General features: G+C 47.9%; 1 protein-coding gene across 3 annotated transcripts in view; it reads left to right on the top strand.

The window, feature by feature from the left end:
- Positions 1-8,115: 8,115 nt before the first annotated feature.
- Positions 8,116-13,201, top strand: part of LOC138489441 (zinc finger protein 554-like) — a 225,915-nt gene continuing 220,829 nt past the window's right edge. For all 3 annotated transcript variants that reach the window (XM_069617162.1, XM_069617163.1, XM_069617161.1), the window contains exon 1: positions 8,116-8,374. In XM_069617162.1, coding sequence (XP_069473263.1) covers positions 8,351-8,374 — 24 coding nt within the window. In that variant the 5' untranslated portion in view covers positions 8,116-8,350. The remainder of the gene's footprint in view (positions 8,375-13,201) is intronic.

Below are 13,201 nucleotides of genomic sequence, written 5' to 3'. Positions count from 1 at the left end.
TCTGCTGAGGTGAAACTACACACTCTAGATGTGCGAAGAGCGGTCCTCTACTACGTAGACAAGACCAGGCCGCTAAGAAAAACAGACCAACTGTTTGTCTCCGTAGCTACAGGCAGAGAGGGAGATCGCGTCTCTAAAGGTGCCATCTCGAAGTGGATAGTCAATTGTATCCAGCTATGTTACTCTCTTTCTGAAAGAACTCTGCCTTTTACGCCAAGAGCCCACTCTACTAGAGGCACTGGGGCCACCCTGGCTTTCATTGCAAATGTACCCCTTGACACGATTTGCAAAGCAGCTACATGGAGCTCTTTTCCCACTTTTACTCAGCACTGCTGCATTGACACTCATTCCAAGACAGATACTCAAGTGTGACAAGCGGTTTTAAGACATTTATTTGCTCATGACCCTTCTCACATCCCACCTCCTTCTTCTAACACTGCTCGCTAATCTATGCAAAGCATGTGATCTAAGCAGATTCCACAAGCCTCAGAAGGGATACATTACTCACCGTAATCGTATTTCTGATGCTTGTATCTGCTTAGATTCACATGTGCCCGCCCTTCCTCTCCCCTGAGAGAAGGTGCATGGATGCTTCTAGTCTTATCTTTCTATCTATCTGCTTGGATAATCTGTACTCACGCTACTCCTCAAGCTACCTCATGTCAGAAAAAATACAATCTGAGGGTCCTACACGCGTGAGGGATCATGGGTACAGTAGACGTCACACTAGGGATAGTATTACTGACACGCCCTGTGTTGACGCCCATTTTCGAGTTTCGAAAAACAAACTGTAATACTCCACAGCTTCCACTAGATGTCAGCCTATGCACAGCATGTGAATCTAAGCAGATACAAGCATCAGAAATACAATTACGGTGATTAATGTATCCCATATATATATATATATATATATATATATATATATATATATATATATATATACAGTCAGATAATATACGGTGTGTTCCACACACCATGCACAGTGTGTGGACACACTTAACACTGTAATCCGTATCACACCTCCACAACAGCGACACAGACTCCCACCAAAGAGGTACGGTATCTGTGGACTAATTTAAGCTTATCGCATACTTGCCAACTGTCCCAATTTAGGCGAGAGACTCCCGATTTTCGGATTAAAAATATTGCTTTTTTCTACTTACTCCAGCCTAAAATTATTAAATCCCCAATGCAATCCTTTGAGAAAATTCCTGTCGCCTGCTTTTTGTCACAAAATCTCCCTCTCAGGTGCTCGAGAATGTTGGCATGTATGCTATCACTATTGTGTAGGAGTGCCACCAGAACCGCCCTCCAAAGGAACCTTTTCCGAAAATGCAAGTTGCTAGGTTGGTTTCCAGCCAATCCTAGCAACCGGCGCACAGGTTCCCAAAGTGGTGCTTTTTCCATGAACTCAGTAAAATACACCTACTTCAGAATAGGTGTTAAGTACCGGAAATATCGTAAACCCTTTATACGACTTTTTCTGTATTTAACACCTCGTTGAGAATCTGATTCAGAGGTACGTGTTATCATGGAAAAGTATTGTGTCCAAGTTGACAGATAGTTGTCCATGAAGACTTGTATCCTGAAGTAAAACGGGAGTGGCGGCAATAAACTAAGTCCACCACTCCTGCAAAGCTGTGATTTACGTCATGGCAACAGCCTTGCCAGCCACCTCACATGTAAGGGGCTGGCAAGGACTGTATTCAGAGGCCAGAACACCCTTAGTGCACCCTTAGTGCACCAGCCAAAAGTGGCATTCATTAATGTTACCCTAGGAGGTGCTGTAGAGATATCGCGGGACCCGAAGTCTTGCGAGATCTCGCGCCAACACGGAAGTGCTGGTTGAGGAGAGCGCGAAGAGCCAGAAGCCGAATCAGAGGGCACGGAGCAGGTTGTGCTCCTGGTGCTCCTCTCATGGGACTAAATCACTGCCACTTGAGACATTATTTTGTTCACTGCAGCCAGCATTGTAGAGGGCCAGTTGCCCCAAGACTTATGGACTGTTGAGTGCGTGTTCTTATTAGAGCTGATACTGGAGTCGCAATAAAAGGGTCGAATCAGCCATACCAAGGTTTTCCTGCGCATTATTATACTACAGAATTGGCGACGAGGATCAAGACCCGAACCCACACGGCGCCATGCAAGGAGCAACTCCACCACCACCGTTCCTTCAAACGCCAGGTAGGCCTGCCATCCCATGGCCACAATGGCAACCCCTATTCATTATGTATCTGGAGGCATTAGGGGGTGCACGGTACACGGCGGCAAGGCGCAGAGCCATGTTATTGAATGCATTAGGCGTTGAGGGCCAACGTGTGTTTGCAAGCCTTACTCCCGAACTAGCAGCCGATGAAAATGACGATGTCTATAAGGAGGCGGTTAGGAGAATCATCAAACGATTTGCCAGCAAGGAGAATACCGTCCTGCACAGAATAAGGTTTTACAGCCGCAAACAGGAAGCATCCAAACCAATGGACGACTATGTGACCAAACTACGCGAATTAGCTGCACTGTGCAATTTCGGAAATAACGCTGAAGGACTGATCTGCGATATGCTAACAGTACATACCAACAGCAGGAAAGTACAGGACAAGTTCATTTTAGAAAAGGAGTTAATGCTAGAAAAGGCCATTGAGATCGCGAGGGCAGTTGAAGAGACAGCAGGAAGAAGGAAGGAATATGCAGGCGGACCCAGAGGTACAGGCCATAGCTTTCCAGACCAAGAAAGAGAAACCAGTCACTGATACAAGAGACGGGAAGTGGGGAAGGAAAGAACCATTGAAATTCTACAGATGCACCAGCACAAACCACTTAGCATATGACAGAGAATGTCCTGCAAGAGACAAACAGTGCTCAGTGTGAAAGAAAGCATTTTTCAATTGTGTGCAGATGGTGAAAGATCAGCAACGTCAATGCAGAGTACAATGCAGAGAGGGAATCCTCCTCCTATGAAGAAGGGAGGCCCACAGGGCTAATGGTGAACAGCCTACGAGCCAGGAGAGAAGAGCCCCACTGTGCCATCAAAATAGACGATAGTCATGGCGGACTCAGGCTCGGACTTAACCATCTTGCCCCTTCGCACCTACAAAGAGATGATGGCCACCGGAACAGTCAAAGTCCTCAGCACCCGCCACAAGCCCACAGTGCTCGGAGGTGCATCCATCGACCTACTAGGTTACATCAAGGGGAAACTGGAGTTTAAAGGGAGAGAAACCACTATAAGAATATACTTCAGTCAAGGCCCAGCCGTCCTAGGTTTGGACGATCAGGCCAAGCTCAAAATTAAGCTCGACCCGAGCACAGAGGACCAGGTGTTGACAGTTAGTACAAGTGGAGCGCCAGTTGTCAGGGAAGACTTTCCAAAGCTGTTCTCGGAAGGGCCGGGAAGAATTAAAGGCTTTGTTCATAAAGTACTACTCAAGGCGAATGCAGTCCCGGTCAAGCACAAAGTAAGGCCAGTACCAGCGACCGCCAGAGACACACTCAGAAAGCAACTCGACAGAATGGTGAAGGAAGGCACCATCGAGGAAGTCAAGGCATCAGAGTGGTTGAGCCCTGTCGTCCTCATTAAAATACAAAATTCACAAGACTTAAGGGTATGCATCGATCTTCGCAGTTTCAACCTAGAAGTTATTTCAGACAGCTACCCCCTGCCAAGCATTAATGAGCTAATCCTCATAATGAAAGAAGCCAGAGTGTTCTCCAAGTTAGACATCAGGGACGCGTATCATCAAATCCTGTTGCACAAAGACTCCAAACCGCTGACTGCATTCATCACCCCGTTTGGCACCTACCAGTTCACGAAGATGCCCTTCAGCCTCTCATCTGTGGCCTCAGCGTTCTGTTTGGTAGCGGCCCCGCACGTGCAGCACAACTCCCCCAAAATGAGAGTCAGTAAAAAGTGGACACACCCCAGACAGGAATGAGACCAGGACCATGTGTGTGTGAAGTTAGGTATATGTTTATCTAAGTAAAATAAGGCAAGTGAAGAACTCTGCAAGATCCGAGAGCGCTCTGTCTGAAACATGAAACAGCACAGTTTTACTACAAAATGGTGTCATCAGCGACAGGGGGGCCTAGGGGGCCCATAGACAGATGGGATTGGACACTAGAGACTGGACCATATATGATCTGTGGGGTTGCTGTTCCAGGATTGGCAGTGTCACGATGATGGCTTGTAGGTCAGCTGGACTCATCGGGGTGGAGCGCAGGGTTGGATGATGTCTGCGGTGATACATTGTCCCCATGATAGCTTTTGCCCTTGTGGCCACACATGCCCATTCATTAATCAGATATTGCCCTATTGGTCCTGCACATCGTTATTCTAACATCACAAGAGAAAAACACATTACTCTAGGCGCTCTCACCTCAGGGCGGGGGGAAGGAGGAGGCGGGGCAGGGCAAGTTGGGTTGGCTTTCCATGTGCGAGCCCAAGGGGTGAGAGGTGCAGGTCTGCAGCCTCGTGTTTCTGAGATGCTCATTGCTAGTATAACAAAATGGAGTTGGTAACCAAACAAGATGATGGCTATGCTCTGACTCGCGGCAAAGGTATAGGAGAGCAGGGCTATTTCTTGTGTGTGTGGCGCACATGTCTAAATTGGCCTGAGGCAGCCCAATTACCCTGGCCGTTGGTGCGTCTGCTAAATGCTAAGTATAGGTGTGCACACGCGGGGGCCGGAATGTTTGGGAGGGGGGTCGGATGGACCCTTCCTTCCATACAGTTTCAACGAATGATGGATGCGCTACTCCGAGACATAAAAAATGTGTCCTATTTCAAGGAGGATATCCTGGTGTATGCCGCGGATGAGCATACGCATGATGCCACCCTGAAGAAGGTTCTCACCAAGCTGCAAGAGGCTGGAGTCAAGCTAAGGTATGAAAAGTGCGTATTGAGAGCACGCAAAGTGGAATACTTAGGGTACAAGATTTCATCACAAGGCATAAGCCCCAAACAAAACCTGCTGTGAGCAATAATCAAAGCTCCAGAGCCAACAAACAAGGATGAAGTGAGGTCATTTCTAGGATTAGCAGAATATTATGCCAAATTTATCCCCAGGTTTTCGGATATTTCGACGCCACTGCGAGATTTACTTAATAAAGGGACTGAATTCCCATGGCTAGAAGCCCAGAAAAAGGCAGTAGAAAGTATCAAACAGCACATTGTGGAAGCACCGTACCTGCAACCTTTCAATACAGATTGGTGTACAGTTACCACCACGGATGCCAGCGCGTGTGGATTAGGAGCCGTCCTCACCCAAAGGAAAGGAGACGCAGAACATGTAGTGGCATTCGCCTTTAAAGCCCTATCTACGGCTGAGAAAAATTACTCCACAGTTGAGAAAGAGATGCTGGCGTGTGCATGGGCGGTTGAACATTTCAGGACGTACGCGTGGGGCACAAAATTTAAACTGGTCACCGACCATAAGCCTTGCATTCATATGCTCAGTCCAGGAGGTCTAAAAGTGTTGACACCCCAGTTTGCACGCATCGCGGCCAAACTGCAGGAATACACCTTTGTGATTTATCACATAGAAGGATGGAAAAATGCATAGGCGGACTGCATGTCAAGGTTACCCGAAGACAAAGACAAAGCCAGCACCTTCCTGCAGGAGGAATGCATAGTAGCGTCCATCCAAGACCTCAAGGCCCCAGACTACCTGGAACTAAGTGAGAGACATTGGAATTAAGAAGACAGGAAAGACCCCACCATGGTGAGAATCAGAGAATGGATCAGGAATGGATGGCCAGATGAAAGGTCAGTGCCAGAAGGCATGAGGCCATACTGGAAAGAAGCAGAAGAAGTTTCAGAGGCGGATGGGCTGATGATGAAAAATGACCAAGTGATACCACCGACGGGGATGTGAAACATAATTCTGTGCAGAGCCCACCTAGGGCATCTATGGAACACTATGATGCAGCAGAGAGTGAGAGAAGCGCACTGGTGGCCCTCCATGGATCAGAACATTTGCACAATGATCGAGAGATGCCACGAGTGTCTCAACAGTGATAAACGCTTGAAGATCAGGAAAGCTCAGATGATTCCCACGGAGATCCCCGAAGGAGTATGGTCGAAAGGGGGACTGGCTTTATTGGACCGCTGGAGGCAATGACGCCTGAGCATCAGTACGGTATAGTACTGGTGGACTACTTGTCAAAGTGGGTAGAAGCAGAGTTCGTCCCCAATATCACAACTGCCACCGCGATAGAAGTCCTCATATCCATTTTTCAGAGGGAGGGTCTCCCCAGTGAGTTAGTAACAGACCACAGAGTACAGTTGGTGTCAAGGGATATGGAGTCATTCCTGCACAAAAACAACATTCATCAAATGAAAGCAGCGCTGTACCATCCCCAAACCAATGGACTTGTGGAGAGAGTCAACAGGTTCATTAAGGGAGCCATCCAACTGGCGACCGCTTCAGGGATGGATCCCCCCAAAACTGTCAAAGAGGCCATTGTGGCCCATGGGCTAACGCCCAACGGGATCACCCAAATCTCCCCATTTTGCATGGTGAGAGGGAGGAGAACAGCGTCTACACTAGTGCCACCATGGTTGGCCAGAGTAAGAGAAGCAGATGAAGTAGATATGTCTGAAGTAGTATGGAGATTAGAACACAGCAAGGCACGCATGAAAAAATGGAGCGACAGAAGGACGACCCAAGGTCGAGAGGTAGTGGAAGGTGACTGGATTCAAATACGTCTACCAACCAAGGACCAAATGACTGGTTCGAAGTTCAGTCAACCCATAAGAGTGATTCAGAAAGGAACCAACCATGTCCGCACTGAGGATGGCCGCACATGGAACATGGAGTGAGTAGCCATGTTTGAGAAGCATCATGAAGGAGAAAAGCCACAAGAGGAACCCAACCACTACGAAGGCTGTGCCAGAGAGACTTTGCGAGAACAAGAACTGGAAGCAGGAGGGAGAGAGTTCACAGAGGAAGAAGCCGAAGGAGATGCACCAGAAGCTTTCCGGGAAAATTGTCAGGTACTGGACACCAGTGCATACATGCCAACCCTCCCGATTTAGGCAGGAGACTCCCGACTTTTAAGTAAAAAATGTATCTATTTTTCACATTCTCCCGCCTGTAATCATTCTAGCCCCAATGTATTCCTATGGGGAAATTTAAATCTTCCGATTTCCCTGACGTAATCTCCCTACCAGGTGCGTCAGAATGTTGGCATTTATGCCAGTGGTGGGAAAGAAGATTGGCAGAGAAAGGAACACAAAAGAACGGTGAGATACAATTACTATGTTACGCAATAAGATGTTCTGCATTATCAAGGGGAGGTTTGTACAGATATCGCGGGACCCGAAGTCTCACGAGATCTCGCGCCAACATGGAAGTGCTGACTGAGGAGAGCGTGAAGCGCCAGTAGCCGGAGCAGAGGGCATGGAGCAGGTTGAGCTCCCGGTGCTCCTCTCATGGGACTAAATCACTGACATTAGTTTGTTCACTGCATCCAGCATTGTAGAGGGCCAGTTGCCCCAGGATTTATGGACTGTTGAGTGTGTGTTCTTATTAGAGCTGATACTGGAGTCACAATAAAAGGGTCAAATCTGCACATTATTATACTACAGGTGCCTTTAAACAACACAGCACGCTTGTTCCCATTTTAAACATGACATTTCTCAGACTGCAGCATCACTTTTTTGTTTAATGAAAGTTTATGAAAACTTTCTTAAATTAGAAGAGTGGCAGTCTTTTGGGAAATGCTCGCAGTGCCACTAGAGCACACATTTCCAACACAATGAGTGATTTTAGCAGCTTTTGCTGCTGGAAAGCACATTTCCCCTCCAATATGTCCACCAATCTTTGAGTGAAGGTGCTAGAAACTGGAGGGGAGAATGTCGGCTTTCCACACTTTAATTAGTAAAAGCTCTGATCAGGCCCGAGTCCCTCCATAAATATGTGAAGTTAATCCGCATGCTCACGTAGGAACTCCTATCACTGAGCATGCGCATGATAGAGACATTTCCATATAGCAATACTGCGCATGCGCGTGCAGAAGACAGAGGACACCGTTCCAGGGCGGGTCATGTGGATAAGTGATTCAGAACGTGGTGATTCGAGACTTCACGTGCCCGTGTGTATAGCGTCCCGTGTCCTGCGCAGCCGCAGTGCAGTCCAGGACCCCGCCTTCCGGGCCTTCACTTGGTGAGAGGGGCTTCTGGTGTTCCTGGCCTAGGCAGAGGGAAATCCATCCCATATCTCTGCAGTGAAATCCATGTGACGTCACTAGGAAAACATCCCCCCCAAAACCGCCGGGGAGAAATCCCTCCAAATCCACTGGAGAGAAGTCCCTCCAAAACCACTGGAAGGAATCCAGCTCGGAATCCGTGGGAGACATGCCTGGACAGGGTTCAGCTGAGGTGAGTTGGATCCTGCGTTGCTTTCATGTGGAGGTCAGCAGTCCCATGTCACGAGGCTCCTATTCTGCCGCCCCAGACTCTTGAACCATCACTGCTATTCAGGGCTGAAGATGTGCAGAGGCCCAGTTCAACATCATGGCTTGGTTGGGGGGGGGGGGGGCAGGGGGGGTGCTTAGAGTGGAAAACAGGCTGAGGCACTGGTGGGATGCATAGATTATAATTGAGACGCAGAAATACAGCCAGTGATTAATAGCCACTGTTTATCACGAGACTGCCAGCCAGCACTGAGCTGAAACACTGAATGCCGACTGACAAGCTACAAATCCTTCTTTCTGAGCAAGTGGCTGATGTGGAAGAACCAGGGTTAAAAGTCAAGGCGCTGATAACACTTCTGTAGAACCATAGAAAGTGACAGCGGAAGGACTCCAGCAGGCGCAGCTTTAAAGAGGAGTGCTGCAAAGTGCCCATGTAAAGGCCCAGCACGGAAGTCATATGGAAAATAATACATTGCCATGTTATAAGATTGCTGACTGGCAACATGGCGGCAGTTGCTGGGGAGGCTCGAGACCCCTTTCAACGGAAAATATTGAAAGGCCTTGTTTGTGAGAAACAGGTAATGTGGCCATCAGATGGAGATGGCGCAGACAGCCGTCCTGGGAATACACAAAAGCCAGAACGTAAGGACTACCACACAAACGGCACTCGAGGAGAAAACTGTTAACCAAGGACAAGACAATGAAGTAGTAGCTCGTGAACTTCACGGGTCAGAGCAAGGTTAAGAGGTTTGCCGGATTTTCTCATGCCCAGATGTTACATGTGCGTGCTCGCATTACACTCAACCCGGCTCTCCTGGGGAATGTCCTTCCAAGGCACACTACTGTTGTCAGCTGTCCCCATCGCGTCCTCGGGTCACATTGTGGGTAGCGACCCACTGCACCTCGAGTGGGATGACTCTTCTCCACGTACCAAAGGTCCTTTTCCTGCCATTCACCCCTGTGCTCAAATCCTAGGTTAGTAAGTCTATGGAATCAGTTGATTTACTTTACCTCCTTAAAAAGACCCTCATGTGCCCTCTACTGAAACAATCCAGTGATGACCCAAACATTCTTGCAAACTGCCGTCCTATTACAAACAATCCATTAATAGGGAATGTTTTAGGAACATGGTGATTTAACAGCTTCTGGAATGCAGTGAGGCCAACACAACCTTTTCCATGACCACCGGACTGGCCTCAGGCCAGCCACAGGCACAGAATGCACTTTGGCCTTTTGGCAACTATCTGCACCCTCTTTATGAGGTCATCACACTCTTCCTTGCCACTTTTCAGACCTGTATGCAAGATGCCCATATTTCGTTTATGCTCCAGGGTGCTCCAAGGATTCCGATTTTCAGCTCCTGCTGTCTGGAAACTCGTTGGTTCCGTGCGCTTGTTGTCTATTGATATAGATGCTGCATGGGGAAGCACCGGCCTACCTTAAAGCTCAACTACAGTGGCATGAGCCTCCCCGCTCCCTGCCCTCCAGCACGCAGCAGTTACTCACTAACAAATGCATCGAGCGTGCACAAGCAGTTGGTAGATCTTTGCAGTTCCTTGCACCCTCTATGTGGAACACACTACCACTGCATGACAGGCTTGATCCCGTTCTTACATCTTTTAGGAAAAGTTGGAAAAGGTTCCTTTTTTCTGAATCCTTTACCCAGCTGCACCACGTTCTCAGAATCCAGCCCTTGATATGCTGATTCTTCGGACTGCTGTATCCTCTTTGTCTTTCTGTGTTGCAGCGCTTTGATGCTCATGGGCTTTAGCGCTATCTAAATAAATGAATAAATACATGTTGGTCTCTGTAGCTCATTGTGAGGTGCAGAGCCTGGTCACCAGTCCCATTTAACAGAAGGTTGCTGTTCCGAATCTGGGTCGTAGTGCTCACCATCATGTGACGAATGTGGCATCCTACATACTGCATGCCCGAACAGGTACAATGGAAAATGTAGTTCCCCTGATACTGCAGACCACAGTGCACCGTGGTTTTGGTGGAACAGACAGAGAACCATGATGTTTGCATTTTTACCCCCTTCTCTCCATCGAACATTTCTCAAAGAGTGCAAATGACAATGGCCATGGTGATCTCACGTCTGGATTTCTGCAATAGCTGCTACCTGGTTCTCGCTAAATGCTTTACCTACCAATTGCAGACTATTCAGACCAATGTGGCTAGGCTGATCTTCTGCCTGATACCACGTGAACATATTACTCCTGCTATTGGCTACCATTCGCAGCTTGTGTCCGCGTCAAGACTCTGGGCCTCATCACGAGTCTGCCAGTATCCCGGTGGTAATACCGCCCAAATACTGCCTTTCCAAATAGCGTTACCACTACTTGGTCCGACGCCATAGGGCCGGATCACGAGTAGCAGGTTCACTTTAAGTTCCCATGTCCCATTGGGTCCTTTGGACCCAATTGGATTGGGGGATGCTATTAGCGCCGGCGCAATTATTGGGAGGAAAGTAGAATTTCTATCTCCAGCAAAAAGATGAAGGTAAAACTCCAAACTTTCCACCCAACTCATAATAGGGCCAGCCCTTAAATGCAGCGGTAATAGCGTTACCGCCGCATTTAAGGGATACCGCCCAACTCGTGATGAGGCCCTTTGGCTTTTAAGCAGAGCTTAGTGGGACATTGACCCTTCTTATGTCAAGCAAGAAATACTCTCCTAGGTCCACACGCTTTTAAGTGCTTTGTTGTTGCCCCCTTCGTAGGATAAAGGAGCAAGGTGGCAGGACACTGGATGCCGCTTGTGGTGCTCCCTGGAAGGAGTTCTCACCTGTACTCCGAGCTGTAGAACATACAGTTCTGCAAAAGGCTTAACACCTGTCGCTTCAAAATAAAACTCCCCCTTGAGGCTTGATCTGCTTCCCTTCCAGACATCTGCACAGTCTTGTAACTCTGCTGCCTTCCCTTTCCCTGACACATGCCACTGGAGAGATCGTAATTGTGTTGCACTCTAAAGCACCTCATTTTGAATATGCACTTTCAGCCTCTCTGCTCTTTTCTTATGCTCTCTTTCCTTCGGCTTAACTGATCTGACTGTCTCCAAAGCCTGTGAAAGATCAGATGTCTGCCCCCCCTTACCTTTTCTTTGGGCACTACGAAGTTATGTTATGTTAACCAGAACTTATAGAGTGCAGCATTCCCGTGAGGGTGTCTTGGTGTCAGCTAGCGCATGAGGAAATCTAAAACAAAATAGGTTTTAAGTGACTGCCTAAAGCAAGGATGATTCCCCGTTGCCCATAGATCGAAAGGGAATAGAGTTCCAGAGCTGGGCCGCAGCCACAGAAAAAGACCACCACCAATATGCCTCAAGACAAGCATCTGCGAATGGAGATCCCTAGCAGGGATATGCAGAGAACATGTAATTCAAAGGCACTCCTCGCCATTCCCATAGAAAGTGCAGGGATAAAGACAAAGGGCCTTAAAGTAAATTTAGCCGGTTCCATGTGTTAATATCCCAGCAAAAATATTGCCATATTTTTGCAGCAATATTAAACCATGGAACCTGCGGGGGACACCCCGGCAACTTTCATAATTTTTTTAAAGGAGCAGGGGAAAACCCTGCATCTCCCGACCCCAATAACTCCATATATTATCCCCACTAATAATATTGCCTATGGCCTTACCCCACAACCATATATATGGCGATATTATTGGTGGGGATAATATTACCTGATACGGTTTAGCCAGTGCAGAGGACACAGAATCGGGGAGATATGCACACATCTAGGTGTAGAGGTGGCTACTCTAGCTGCAGAATTCTGCAGGACTTGAAGTTGTCATAATAAGTAAGCAGGTTGAGCTAAAAAGAAAGAATTAGAATAATCAATAGAGGACATAACGTGTGCAGCCACCACAGGAGCCTGTAGCTGAGGAAGGAGAAAAGGAAGGACCTTGCACAAGACTTTAAGTTGAAAGTATCCCCTCTGGCAGACTGCACTGATCTGGGATTCTGCTGACAGAGAAGCCGATATCTTTACCCCTAAATCCTTCACAAGAGGAACAGGGGAAGAAAAGGGCCCAAGGAAGACGGCCAGAAGAAGCAGTAGGAGAAGGTGGGCCCACCACAAACATCTCAGTCTTTTCACCATTCAGCTTGAACCAACTATTACACATCCATTCTCCCACGGCTTCAAGGCAGACCCTAAACTGATCACCGTCTCTGGAAGAGAGAGATCTAAGCGAACCAAGATCTGGGTGTTGGCTGCATAAAAATAGCAAAGTAAGCCTTGGGCTCAGTTGCGCTTGGTCAGAGGCTGAATGTAGATGTTAAACAAAACTGGAGTGATGGAGGACACTTGTGGAACACCACATGTCAGAGCTGTGAGTGCAGAATGATAAGGAGGAAGAGAGAGTGATTGAGTGTGATCAGAGAGGAGCCAAGAAAGAACAGCACTGGAGAGGCCTCAATGAGGTGGTCTAGCGAGACAACATGATCGATGGAATCAAAGGCAGAAGACAAGTCGAGAAGCAGCAAAGCACCGACACCGCCTGGATCATGTGGCCGACCCGGTCGTCAACGACGGAGACCAACAGACTCTCAGTGCCGTGTTCAGGACGAAAACCAGATGAAATAAAGAGGATTTCTCCAGAAATGAACTTAAAAGGGGGCATGCTAAAGCCTCTAACAATTTCATAAGAAAAGGTAGAAGTGAGACAGGTCAAAAGTTAGCAGAGGAACAACCAAGCATGTTTAAGAAAAGCCGGGATCTGACCAGTGGTAAAGGAGGTATGGACAGGTATTGACAGCTTGTGTGATCAGTGAACATTGAACTACT

Source organism: Ambystoma mexicanum, chromosome 9 (assembly GCF_040938575.1).
Source record: "Ambystoma mexicanum isolate Mex_15411 chromosome 9, UKY_AmexF1_1, whole genome shotgun sequence".
NCBI classification, from domain to species: Eukaryota; Metazoa; Chordata; class Amphibia; order Caudata; family Ambystomatidae; genus Ambystoma; species Ambystoma mexicanum.
Note: the sequence above shows the minus strand (reverse complement) of the source record. Positions and strands in the feature narration are given on the sequence as shown.